This window comes from Phoenix dactylifera, chromosome 8 (assembly GCF_009389715.1).
Source record: "Phoenix dactylifera cultivar Barhee BC4 chromosome 8, palm_55x_up_171113_PBpolish2nd_filt_p, whole genome shotgun sequence".
In the NCBI taxonomy this organism is placed as follows: Eukaryota; Viridiplantae; Streptophyta; class Magnoliopsida; order Arecales; family Arecaceae; genus Phoenix; species Phoenix dactylifera.
Genome location: NC_052399.1, coordinates 14,239,259 through 14,253,395, shown reverse-complemented (window position 1 = coordinate 14,253,395; position 14,137 = coordinate 14,239,259). Strand labels below are relative to the sequence as shown.

At 41.6% G+C, this 14,137-nt stretch overlaps 1 protein-coding gene and 1 long non-coding RNA gene across 2 annotated transcripts; one reads left to right on the top strand and one right to left on the bottom strand.

Annotated features, from left to right (window-relative positions):
- Positions 1 to 4,662: 4,662 nt before the first annotated feature.
- LOC120111784 lies at positions 4,663 to 5,394 on the bottom strand. Its single transcript, XR_005513187.1, has 3 exons — positions 5,323 to 5,394; positions 5,026 to 5,238; positions 4,663 to 4,906 (listed from the first exon to the last, which is right to left on the bottom strand). It is a non-coding gene; the product is annotated as an uncharacterized LOC120111784 (long non-coding RNA).
- A 6,093-nt stretch (positions 5,395 to 11,487) lies between these two features.
- On the top strand, positions 11,488 to 13,403 carry LOC103695456 (aldehyde oxidase GLOX-like). Its single transcript, XM_008776797.3, has one exon. It carries the CDS (start codon positions 11,549 to 11,551, stop codon positions 13,181 to 13,183), a length of 1,635 nt encoding a protein of 544 aa, XP_008775019.1. The 5' UTR covers positions 11,488 to 11,548; the 3' UTR covers positions 13,184 to 13,403.
- The last annotated feature ends 734 nt before the right edge of the window (positions 13,404 to 14,137 follow it).

The window sequence follows — 14,137 nt, the reverse complement described above, 5'->3', positions numbered from 1 at the left end:
AAAATGATTGTATTTGACTATAAATAGGAAACAATAGAATGGAAAGAAAAATAACTACAAGAATTTTAACGGCTCAATTGGAACGTTGGAGAGATTTCTACTTTGTTTCCAACAACTTTGCATCTTTCTTATTGGTTTCCAACAGCTCTATATCTTTCTTAGTGGTTTACAATAACTCTACATTCTCAATAGCATTTGATAGATTGGTGATTTCCTTTCTTGGAGGGAATTATATGATCCATGATTTGTTTGCAACAACTCTACATCTTCCTTATTAGTTTCCAACGGTTTTATATCTTTTTTATTGATTTTCAATAATTCTGCATCTTCAACGACATTTGACAGATTGGTGGTTTCCTTTTTTGGAGGGAATTGGATGATTGATGGTAATTGCGTGATTGATGGTTTCCTAACAATATGTTCATGGACCTAGAAAGAGATGTCTAGGTGCTAGGAATGCCTCAAGTTAGAGAGCCTTAGATAAAAACGCACAGTAAGGAAGATTATTAAACATGTGAACTACTCATAGGTTGGTCAAGAAAACAAAGAAATGTGAACTCTTCGGTTCTCGCTCCTGGTTCCTCTGTGATACTGACTACTTCTGACCAATAAACAACAAATGATTATAACAAGCAGTTTCTTGGCAATTAAGAGATTTATTGTGTGAGAGAGGACTATAGTATAGCACTCACAGTAGATCTACACTTCATAAATTATATGTAAGGATGTTGAAATGTCGTTTTCCTTCCCACCCAGAGACTTCCAGAGACTATTAGAACCTCAAAATCCTTCAATATCCTAAGTCGAAATTTGATGAACCCAAGTTGTAGGTGGGGGAGGCGGGGAGCCGGTGATCCGAGTCCTTGATCGGCTTGCGATGGTAATAATTACAGAGCAAGTTCGGAGATACGTAAACCTTTAGTTTCCTTTCCTTGGGTGGGTTGATTTCATAACAGAGAACTTGAGATGGCATCGATATTAACTTAGCTCAAGCAACAACTTCCCATAAACCCCTGAACTTAGTCATATGGAACAATTATTTATGCAAAAGAAGGAAGAAAGGTAGGAATGAATCTTTCTACATGTATAGAATCTAAATATTGAATGCATCCTTTTTTCTTTTACTTTTTGAGAGAAAGATGGAAAGAACCGGCCTCGATTCATTTCATGAGAAGGTGAAATGAATACATCAGGAGAAAGGAAACAAAAACAAAACAAAATTACAAAACGCAAATGGCTTAAACAGCAAACTGCCCCCGCGATGCATTTTCAGAAGAAGCCTCCTCCCTTCCAATCCTGCCAATATGTTCCTATGAGTAGAATCATGTCATTTTCTTTTTCAAAAAAAAAAAAGGGTTTTACATCCCACTATATTCATTCATAAATGATTAAGATGTATAAAGAAGCCATGGATATGTGATATGTCCATCATTCCACTTCAAATAATTATAATTGATGAAATCACAACCTTCTGTAAAATATTTTCTAAATGTTATTAGATACTCCTTCCTTTCTTAATAAATTGGTTGTTCATATACATCCAATCATTTCCTCAAAAACAAAAAAAAAAACAAAAAAGTGCAATCAAATATGTTTGTAATGTAACAAAGATGTCTGAAACAGTCATCACAAACTTCTATTTAGACCCATAAGTCCGACTAGTTTGTGTTGGATATGTTGCATCCAATCCAATTCTGCCATGCCAACCTGATCTAAGCCCCATCCAGTTCCATTGGAATTTGAGACGTGGAAACACACCTAAACCGAACAGTTAACTGATGAATGTAAGAACATAGCATCCCATTAATTCAGTTTGAACGTGATAATTCTAACAAAGGGACGTGATAAAAGCGAAACCTTTTCTTGCTGTGGTCCAGAGACTCCAGACTAGTTTTTGATTTTAATGCAGTTAATTAAATCTATGCCTTGGAAACGTGATAGAAATAGAATACGGTGTACCTAACCAACCCAGCCATAAATGCGCGAGTGATGATGTATCGTGGAATCCATGTCAAATGCACCTCTTTAACTTAGCACTATACTTTCGAGTAGAGTAGGTGAGCCACCCAAGCGTCACGGGAACCAACGTTGGATGCATTCTAGCGCCAAGAAAGGATCCAGAATGGTATCTGGATACCGGAGGAGGCACTATTTAACTCTGAAAGTAAGCAGATTCCGTGGCGGAGCCCTCTGCTTTGACTTAAGTTGGATTGCAAGTTTAAGTTGCAATAATTAACTTTAAAAAAAAGTGAAGAAAAGATTAAAAAGAGACACATCTCTAATAAACATTTCATCCAATATCTTGATGCTACATGCATCGAGATAAAGGTATTCTCCACAAAAAAAAAAAAAAAAAAAAAAAAATCAATGTTGAACCTGCCGACAGTGAGGAGCTAAACATGGACTTGAGCACCTATGGAGAGAAGTAGGTAAAAATGTAGGCTTTAAGGAGAGGAGAGAAGGTGAAAAAGAGGGACAGGATGGGGGACATGAGAACAGACTTGGCGATGTGGGGGTGAGGGTGGGGCCACCGTGGAGAGAGAAAAAAAAATAAAATTATTATTTTTTATAATTAAGATATCTATTCGAATGGTTGTAATTTGTTCTATGGCCATTTTAACTATAGTAAAATGGTCAACTTAACTTACCATGCAATTTGAGTTGTAAGATAGTTTTGCACATGCAAGTTAAAGAATGCAGAAAAGGATTTGAAATCAGAACCTTTGTTCTGATACTATGTTGAAATTTGCACTTATCTTAAAAGCTTAAGCTAATAGAATGAGATAGATTTATTTATATATTTTATATTTTTTTATAAAAGGTGCTGCTATGGTGTTTTTCTTTATATTTTTTTAATCTAAAAATTGAAATTCATCCTAACCGTTCTTTACCGGTGGGCATGGAAAAAAATCTACTTGGACCAGTTAAGAACCGGCTGCCCGGTTGCCTGTCTCTTATTTTTTTATTATTTTTATTTTGACGTATCCTGCGGGTGTCGGTGGAAGCTCAGGCAGGGGATGGCCGTAATACAAATGGACGATTTCATCTACATCGTCAACATCTCTCTATTAGAGAGAGAGAGAGAGAGCAGCTAAAGATTTTGGCATCGTACCATTGGGTTAAGCAATTTCTTTTCTATTTTCTGCAACCCAATAACTGCGGAACCCATGATGTTTATCTTTTTTAATGGAAATGGCAACAAAATATTGCTACTTTAAGCCTCAGGTTGGTTTCTTTTGTTAAAATAACAGTACTGTTATTCATTTTCTGAATAATGTCATCGTTCATGGGATAAAATAGTCCAAGCAGAAGAGGATGTTTGAATTTCAAAAAGCATTATTTTATTGAATAGATAGTGAGATGATATAATAACAATAATTCTAAGTACAGAAAGGTAGTTATAGCAAAATGATATCTTCAGAATAATTATATTTAAAAATAAATTGTTATTAAAACAAGGGAGTAGATGTTTGCGTAACAACGAATCTTAATAGTTAACTAGGTAGAGACCTAGCCAATTGAAATTTATAAGAGATTGAAAAACACCATTTGTACCCAAGAACATAGCCAAGATACTGTAATGGTAGATTACATACATTTAGATCTCCGAAACTGAATGGAATCTCCTACGTGCAACTCACATCATTTATATTTATTAGGCGGATGACTCTTCTTCATCTCCATGATATGACATGCATCGTGTTAAAAAATGTCCGGACCTATGGCTACTTGCCTTCGAGATGGATGATGTTTTGTGTGGTTATTACACTGAAGTCCCTCAGAGCAAGAAAAAACATGACTCAAATCTTTTCTGTCGAGTGAATCGAGCAGCATGTCGCCGCGATCGACGTTGCTGCTTCCTCTGGTTCAAAGCCAAACTGCTCTCCAGTCCAAGTTCTTTACTATTTGCAGAGCCTGCACAAAAGTCTTTGTACTTATCACTCTGGCGTTCTTCTCAAGCCAGACCGCCGATCCCAATGCAACAACTGACAATCTCAATCTTCCCGAATCCGACACGGTAGTCTTCTAATCTGCCACGATGTCTCCAGCGATCATATATTTGGAAAAAACATGCTTCAAATGCACCCACAGTGGTGGGACAAACACTCCCTGGCACTCTAGTTTCTCTTTATCCACTTCATTCCCTTCTTAAGTCGTCCAAGGTACCCATTGTGACGAGAAGAGACTCAAAGCACCCGCTGTTCTTTTGTTCAATCTTCTTTATTTAATAAAAACAAGCCTTGTCGTGATAAGAGCTGATCATTTTGTACAGCCAAATAAATAAAGGCCAGATTGCTATGTAAATAGACGTGGGCTACACCTGGGCTAGCTTCTTTGGATGACGTAGCTGGATTTGGCCTGTCAGCAGCTTCTCATGGGCTTAAATCTGTTTGGGCTTTAAGATCGTTAGGTTTTTCGTTGGTGACCCCCCTTCATTTTTCCTTTTTTAAAATTACGTTAAAATCTAGTAGATTTTTCCACCTCTGTTGCTTTGGGATCCAATATCGTTTTCAACCCATGATTTTGAATGGTCAAATAAGGAGAAATCTACTTGGTCGTGTGGCGTCAAGAGGAAATTCTACAAGATCCTCTTCCAATAAATTCCACAGGTTTAGTTCCATCGCGTACAAATTTCCCACGTTATGGAGGAAAACAACAACAACAACAACAAAAAAACGGTACTTTTCTTCGCGCGCGATAGTCCTTTTCGATTGCTAATAGATAATTCAATAACTATTTGTACCCTTGAAAGCATTAGCATTACAGTCGCGAAGCAAATCTCACACACAAACGCAAAGCAAACGCCAACTCTCCAGATAATCTTAGCCCACGCCTTAACGGCTCATGCCTCCTTCCACGGCTGGCGGTAAGGTCGCACTCTGCCTTCCCAAGTTACCTTCCCACCCTGCAAAATCCCAACCCCAATACACCAATGAGCACTCCAAAACATCAAACAAGCAGCCCTACAAACAAACAAAATAGTGACGCACAGAGAGATAGAGAGAGAGACAGTAATCCACACACCGGAGTGCAAGTCGAACCCACGGCTCTTGAGTTCTCTATACTCCTGGCACAATGCACACATCTCGCAGCAGCAGTGGACAAGGCAGTCAGCACAGGGGCTCTCCTCCAGGAAGTACTGCCCTCTCATCTTTGATCGGTAGAAGCACGAGTAGAGGCAATTGCACCCAGTCACACAGAATATCAGCGCATATAACCCTCCACTTGCCGCGCATGCTTCAGACATTCAGCAATTCAGTATGACAGATAAGTACATACGCGAGCCTCAACAAAGAGGAACGATCATGATAAAGGACTTACAGATCGATCCTTTGTCGACGATCTCGGCAATCTGACCAAAGGTAACGCATGGACAGAAGCAGGTTACACAACCTGCAAGAGTTTTGAAAATGAGATAAACTCTGGTAAATAATGGGGAAAAAACAATGCCGATAAAAGCATTGGTAATGTGGATGCATGGGATTGCATACAGTTGCCAACGTCGTCGCAGCAGTCGAAGAGGCCAGTGGACCAAGGGGTGGGCAATTGAGATTGGACCTGAAGGGTGGCGGAGGCAGGGCAGGTTGGAGGGTAGACTTGCTTAATTGTAGTTACTGGAATGGCCGTGGAGGGGGGTGGACTGGTCGCCGGCCGAGGAGAAGGCTGTGTGTGATACTCTTCTGCTTTGGAGGGATCCATGGCGAGTGTTACGAGATAGGTTAGGAGAGTAAGGAGTCGAGGGTACGAGCCCTAGAAGCCAACGTCCTTGAAGAAACCGCTATTGGTGAGGAAGGGGCGCCAACGGTAACCAACGTGGCGGTTGGTGATTGGGTGCTAAGTTCAAACTGCAAGAACGTGGACCTGTTTCAGATACGGGATAAGAAAGGGAGAAGAACTGGCAAGAGCAAACCAGTTACCAAATAACTCCCAAACGGGCATGCATGTCAACCCATGAATCGGCCCTGGTATTGAATAGTAAAAATCCCCTCATACCGTGTCCGAGTAAAAACTAGTTATGATGGGCTATTTACAACTACTTGAAAATAACTAATCCAAAAGAAAGATAAAAAGAAAAGCAAACAAAGCTAAAGCATTGCTCTTCAAGAATCAAATGCGGATGGAACAATGAATTTTTTGGGTGTGGCTGGATTTATTTCCTTCAGCTTAAAGATCGGTGTATAATTAAGTTAGTCTTGCATGGAGATTTTATGCACATAAATCTTGAGAAACTAGCGAATGATAAATAAATTACAGCTTTCCTGAGGATCAGTTTGGTATAATATAGCTGCGAGTAGATGATTCTCATGGTGTCAATCATAGACGAATAAGAAGAGATTAGGGGAAATTTCTACATCCATAGTACTTACGCCACATGCTCCTATGAGAGGATAGGTTTTCTGTGTGGGCCCAAAGCGATGGTCCGTGTGAGAGCAATGGATCAAAACAGAGGGCTTCCCCATCTATTGTCTGAACATTGCATTACGAAGAGTTTTTCCTTATCTATCCTTCTTTGTGAAAAATTCTCAATTCATATGCCCACTAGTGCTCTCATGCCATGTTCTATGGATCTTCATGTGCTTGGCGCCTAAGAGCAAACATAGACAGATTTTTATTTTTTTCTTACGAAAAAAAGAGAAATTCATCCATGTCGTGATTGGGGTTTTGGAGTGGTCTGTCCTGAAGTCCAAGACGATCTCCTATATATTCGAGCTGCCAACGTTTATTATAACTACAATGAAATGGTATACAAAGTCAACAGATCTCAACCAAAGAATAGTATTTTATGGCTACACAAACCGTTGAGGGTAGTTCTAGATCTGAGCTAAGATGAACTACTGTAGGGAATTTATTGAAACCATTGAATTCGGAATATGGTAAAGTAGCACCGGGCTGGAGGACTACACCACTTATGGGGGTCGCAATAAGTTGATTCACTTGTGATTTTATTTTCGTCTTATATCTTGAACTGAGGCTATCTTTAATTTGATTATCTTAATGAACCAAGGTGCAGGTAGACTTGTACTCACTGCAAGTGGCATTCGTAGCGTAGGTGAATGTAGAGCTCTCTTTTTTTGCCAGAAGTGAAAAAATAATAGGTACTATCTTTCAAATTAAAGTCTTATTTTCTTGTTTGCTTAGGGGGGAAAAATCAGTTTTAGTTATATAATCATGCATTACAAAACATTCCCCCCTATGAAATTACTTTTACCTTATAATCATCGCATCCCTCTCTATTGCCCTGACATCACTTAACAGCTCGTTGCTTCTGCCTGGCTTCGACTTCCTGCTGGTCTCATTATCACTCCTGCTAAAACTGGTTCAAATCTTTATTTTATAGATACATATATTATACTTTTCATGTTTCATATAATCAAAAAAAAAATTGTTTGACATGCATGCTGGGTTTGATGTTTAAATTAGCCCCAGAATACGTATCATATCTGAGGTGAGTTGGACCAGCTTATTTATTTTGGGTTTCGCTTAGTTCTTTTTAATGTTGGATCAAGCTCAAAGTAAACCATATATACACTATGTTATTAGAAGTAGGGCAAATTGGCTAAAATTTTAGGTATGACGAGCCTACCTAGCAATGAGTATGGTCCACAAGATGAGTAGATGTACAACCGAACCCACATTGCAGAAGACCGTGTCTACATTTTACATGTACTTTATCTTGGAGACGGACCATCATGATGGTGTGATGTTTGTTTTATTGAAATCACGAATTATCCTAAAAGCTTAAGCTCTGATACTAGATTGAAATCACCAATTATCCTAAAAGCTTAAACAAGAATGAGATAGATTTATTTATATATTTTTATATTTTCTTACACGTATGAGTTACTTTACCTTTGGTCTTGTAGACTGATTATGAGCATAGCACAAAATCTAAAACTGGATGAGCCCTATATATTGTTTTTGTCTCGGGATCTAATACCATCTTCACCATGATCCTGAGAGATTAAAATATTTGAGAAAGGACTACCCCCTTTTATATAATCCATTGCCAAAAAAAACCGTTTTTATAAAAAAGAAAGTATTCCTCTTAATTTGCATGAAGTAAGTGTACGTCAATTGCTTGGATTAATGAATGAAGTTGCTCGAAATTATCATCGAGGACCTTCCATCTATTTTAAAATCTATAATCCCAAAAAAATGGATGGGTGGCTAAAATCTCTAACCTACTAGGGAACAAGCTGTCCGCCCTTCCAAATAAGTATCATCTGCATCTTTATCTATGATTATTCGATACAATTCTTTATCTATAATTATTTTTTTTTTGGTAAACATCCATGATTATATAGTCTCTTTATCAAGTACAAATTGCATTATTGTCAACTTGCTTTTCTCGTGATTAGTGTTATAGAGTTTGTTACTGGTAAAACAATATCCAATCCAATCTCTCTCTCTTACTGGTACTCCATCCTCCGAGAATTTCTTCCATAGATAAAGTATTTTTCCATCCTTCAACTTTCTGTTTTTTATCTTTTTTTTATTTTCTAAGCAACTGAAGGAGTCGATTGGGTCAAGCCTCTACAGTGATCATGCTCGTTAGAGAAAGATCGGGCTGAGCCAGATTGTAGGATCTTGAGGACGAGATCGCTGCAAACCGGTATATAGAGAGCAAATTATGTTCTTAGGACAATGTATATCGCATGCTTTGATCCAGACAATTTTTTTTTCAATCTCCTGATTTTATTCTAATAAATTATTTTTTATAATATTTTTATAAAATAAAAATATAGTAATTTTTAGACAAAATATTCTTAATATTGTTAATTTGTTTTTCTCATGATTATTGCTATATGTGTCACCCAAACTTATTTGCTCTACTCCTAGTGATCGCAGAGGAATGGTGCAATTCAGAGGTGAGTTGGCAAAAATTAGTAATTTGATAGGAATTCATCAAGTGACATGTCAGTGTCACGTCGGACGAGAAGCGAGGACATAAATAGAGTAGAGCGCTATAGTACTCTTTCTTTATTTTTTTGCTTTTTTTTTAAAAAAAAGAAAACATTCTTGTCATATTTGCAATAGCCATTAGGCGAACCCTAGATGATAAGAGTGCAATGTCATGTCAGACTCAAAATCAATTAGGAAAAATGTGCTAGTATCCTAGATAGAATAGCTATAATTGCACACAACATGATAGAATACAATGCCATTGGGTGCTAGTATCCTAGGGAAAGATGTAACATGTGGTGTAGCATATTTTTTTTTTCTTTTTCGCTGAAAAATATAATCTAATTGCACCTTTTCATCATTTTATAGTCTCAAAAATTGCACGTCATATTGACAGTTCTATTCCATCCTTGCAATGTTGGAAAAATGATTTAGACACTGAACACTGAATACATGCGCTCAAATCAACATCAATACTCGAGAGGACCATAGATGTGAGAATGATAAAGGAAGAAATGAGGTTGGTGATCTAGCTCGAAACATGGCATTATGAAAATGACCAAGAGAGGTTGGTAAACAAGATCCGATCGAGTGGGTATTAGCATATGTAAATATTGAATTATAAGATAGTCAAATGACCAATAAAATTCACACATACCACATTTGAAGCTTAACTGAAACAAATAACTCGACCTAGCGAAGGTGGACTCAAATTGTTTAGCCTGATCATTTTCAACAATCAAGTTAGTGTTAGGCAATACGTAGTTGATCCATTGTTCGGATTTGGTTTGAGGCCGATCACCCCAATGGATCACCACATAGTCATATTCTTTATATGTGAAATTTGCCAAATTCAATCTTAACATGTCCATATTTTTTTATGTTAAGTAATTCAAAGATTTTTAACTTTAAACAGCAAGAAAATCTGTTTTGCTCCCATGGAGTCATGGAGATGACTTGCCATCTATTCTAACAATCCTAATCAGTGTTGTCAGGTGCCACCTTACCCTGCCAGTTTTTCCTCCATTAAAAACATCCAAGAGCGTACGTGGGAAGTCTTCATGGCCTACTTGTTTTCTCCGTTGGTTTCTCCTCCTTTAGCAACTTGAACTGACAAAAGGGAAAGGCTTAGAACTGCAAAAGGAAGAAACTTGAGAACAAGATGACGTTTCTCCGAAATTTCTCGGTTCTTCCCCTAAAGCAAGCAAACATTGCAACATTCAAGTTAATTAATAAATGAATAAAGCCACAACTAACAGCTTCTGGTCGGTCCAAAATGAAAAGAAGGGAACCCTTCTCTCGATGGAACAAAAGACCGAGAAAGAACATGGGACATGTGGAGACGTTAATGTTTGAACGAGAAGGTATGTGAGGATCTATATGGACGTATATTTAGTTTTATATTAATTATTCGGTGAAGAGATCTTAGATATTTATACAGGACTAAACAATTCAAAAAATATCTTCCGACTAGCTATTTTAGATGAGGTCATGAGGTGTTAGCAAACCCGGTGGGTGTGGTAGACAGAGTTATGTATCATGCTGCGAAAGTCATATCGGCTGCCGCAATGTTCGCTTCAAGGATGGCTAGGGACATTTGGGGTAACTATTCAGCTGTCACAGCGCCCAGATTTGCTCTCTTCTCTTGGGTACCTCCAACCCCTGGCTACCTTAAAGTGAACTTTGACGGTGGTATGTCGACGAATGGAGTAGCCGGAGGGGTGGGCTTCGTTATCAAAAACTACTAGGGGTGGTTGATTGCAGCGGGTGGTAGGAGCATGCCTGGTCTCACTCCGGTGGTGGCGGAGCTTCGGGCAGTTTGGGAGGGTATTTCTTATGCGAGGCGCGTGCTGGGTGTGGACATGGTATACTTCGAGAAGGATTTCTCCATGGTGATTGATTGGATCCGATGTGTGGATAGACATGGAGCTGGTCACCCTCTGCTCCGAAAGATATGCAGATTGATTCGAGATTTGGCTTCCTTCCAGGTGGGCCATATATTTCGAGAGGCGAACAAAGCAACTGACTGGGTCGTCTCATTTGTTGCTCAGCACATCAAAGAGGTTAGCTGGACGTCTGTATCAGAGATACCTTCACCCTTGTACTGTTTACTTTCTTCCGATTTGGCAGATTATACACACGTTAGAGTGACATGAAATGCTGCAATTCCCACAAAAAAAAAAAAAAGTCTAAATTATTAAAGCGTTCAACACGCTTGAGGCTGGCACCTTTCGAGTGAGGTGCAGCGAAAGTAGGGAAGTAGAAAACAAGTCTGCATGGACCATCCACCGTCCATCTCCATCGCAGAGAGAACCTTGTGCCCAGGTGGCTCCTTTGTCTTCCTTGCCATCAGACATTCTAATTGGTGATTGTTCGGAGCTGTGATGCGTTATCCAATGACCCTAAAGAAACATGAACGGCCGCCCAAGCCATCGAATATCCCAAAATGAGGCCTCTCCCCTTTCCAGTTTGTCCACCCACGTATATGGCTCTTATTCCATGCATGTGTCCCAATCTGTCTCTCTCTGCCTGCCAAAACATTATAAAAGGGAATAAGGGATAAAGCTCTCACCGCACCCTCAAACTCACCAACGCACTCCTCTCCCTGGCAATAGTCCAGACTCCAGTGTCCAAGTGTTTCGAGATGAAGCCAATTCCAGTCCACTTTCCTCTCCTTCTCTTCCTCCTCCTAGCTGCGTCGACCAACTCCGCCGCGGCTGGCGGCGGGCGGTGGGACCTCCTGCACCGCAGCATTGGCGTGTCGGCGATGCACATGCAGCTCCTCCACAACGACCGCGTTGTCATCTTCGACCGGACCGACTTCGGCCTCTCCAACCTCTCCCTCCCCAACGGCAAGTGCCGCAACGACCCCAACGAGAAAGTAATCAAGATCGACTGCACCGCCCACTCCGCCGAGTACGACGTCGCCACCAACACTTTCCGGCCACTCATGATCCTCACCGACTCATGGTGCTCCTCCGGCGCCGTCGCCCCCGACGGCCGCCTCATCCAGACCGGCGGCTGGAACGACGGCGACCGCGCAGTCCGCACCTTCGTCCCCTGCGATGACGGCAGCTGTGACTGGTCCGAGGTCCCGCAAGGCCTCGCGGCCCGCCGCTGGTACGCCACCAACCAAATCCTCCCCGACGGCCGCGCCATCATCGTCGGTGGCCGCAGGCAATTCAACTACGAATTCCATCCCAAACCCAATCCCTCCGACCTCACCACCTTCCCTCTCCCATTCCTCCAAAACACCAAGGACGACGTGGAGGACAATCTCTACCCCTTCGTCCACCTCAACGTCGACGGCAACCTCTTCATCTTCGCCAACAACCGGGCCATCCTGCTTGACTACACCAGGAACGCCATCGTCAGGACTTATCCAGAGATGCCCGGCGGGGACCCGAGGAACTACCCGAGCTCCGGGTCATCAGTTCTTCTGCCATTAAAGCCGTCAGCGACGGAAGCCGAAGTGCTGGTATGCGGCGGAGCCCCGGTAGGTTCGTACACCAGCGCGCGGGACGTCAAAAACTACATGCAAGCACTGAAGACCTGCGGCAGGATCAAGATCACGGACCAATCGCCGTCGTGGTCCGTGGAGACAATGTCTACGCCGCGGGTGATGGGGGACATGATCCTGCTCCCCACCGGTGAAGTGCTTCTCATTAATGGCGCGGCGGCGGGGGCCGCCGGGTGGGAGCTGGGCCACGAACCGGTCCTGACGCCGGTCGTGTACAGCCCAGAGAGCCCGGCAGGAGCCCGTTTCCAAGTCCAGAATCCATCGAAAATCCCCAGGCTGTATCACTCGTCCGCCATTTTGCTCCGCGACGGGCGGGTACTCGTCGGCGGGAGCAATCCCCACGTCTACTACAACTTTACCGGTGTCGAGTTCCCGACAGAGCTCAGCCTGGAGGCATTCTCACCCGAATACTTGACCTCGGGGAGCTCGAATTCACGGCCAAAAATTGACAATTCATCATCCCCAATTTCGCTGAATTATGGGAAACAGTTCACTCTGAGATTCGCGGTGGCGGCAATAAGCGGTGGCGGAGTTTCGGTGACGATGGCGGCGCCGGCATTTTCGACGCACGCGTTCTCGATGAACCAGAGGCTGCTGATTCTGGAGACGGGGAAGGCGTTAGCTGCAGGCAACAACGGTTCGTACGAAGTGACGGCTGTGGCGCCGGCGTCCGGCATCTTGGCGCCTTCCGGCTATTACATGGTGTTCGTCGTCAATGGAGGGATTCCAAGCGAAGGCGTTTGGGCCCAGATACAGTGATGTCTCTACCAGTCAAAATTAAAATACCGTAACTTCGTTCAATAACAATACAAGAGTTGGTGATTCCGATGAAGGGTTTGCTGATGTGATAGTATAGACGTAAAGGAAATCACTTGCAGGATAGTGCTTGCACAGTCTTCTTCCATTTTGCGAAGAGAATAAGAGTTTTTACCAAAAAAAAAAGAGAATAAGAGTTGGACTGCTTCTTGCTGAAAAAAAATCAATATTTTTTTATTTTTATTTAGTATTTATTCTAAATTTTGGACTGGCATTATCGATCCATTCCATTCTACAAGTCTTTCCTCGCTGAAAAGTATTTATTTGCTTCGACAACTTGATCACAGGTGGACATGAAGCAGCGGCAACTCACTGCGTCTATTCACAGCTATACACCAATTAATACTAAGAACCTTTGTCCCCATGCACACTTACGCAAGTTAAGGGCCTTAAGGCCAGCTGACGACGAAACTCATTCTTTTCTCTCTTTCTCTGAGCATATGGTGGGGGCTACCATGCTGTCGACTAGCTAGTCAAACGAGCTGGCTTCTTAACTCACTTTCTTTACTTTCCTTTTGGGGGAGACGGTGCACTTGAATGGCAAGGTAGTGTATTTATGGTGGACCTGCACCACGGCCCCATCGAGCCTTGTGCCAACCAGCAAGGGTCCATGAGCCTTGTCCTGACTCCCCCTAGAGCTCAAGTGGTCCAGGAATCATGAACTTAGGATCAGGCTCAGCTCCCCTGTATGTCCATGCATACAACTAGTTGCCAACTTAAATTATATCATCCCATCTCTACGTCCGTAACATTTTATGGTGAAAGTCACTGCTGACAAAGAAAAGCTTCACTTACATCACGGAATGACGTTACGGTTTCTGATGCTACGGTTCGAAGATGATGATGGTTTGGACCATGAACAATTTGTGGTTCTACTTAAATGGTTCCGGCAGGACA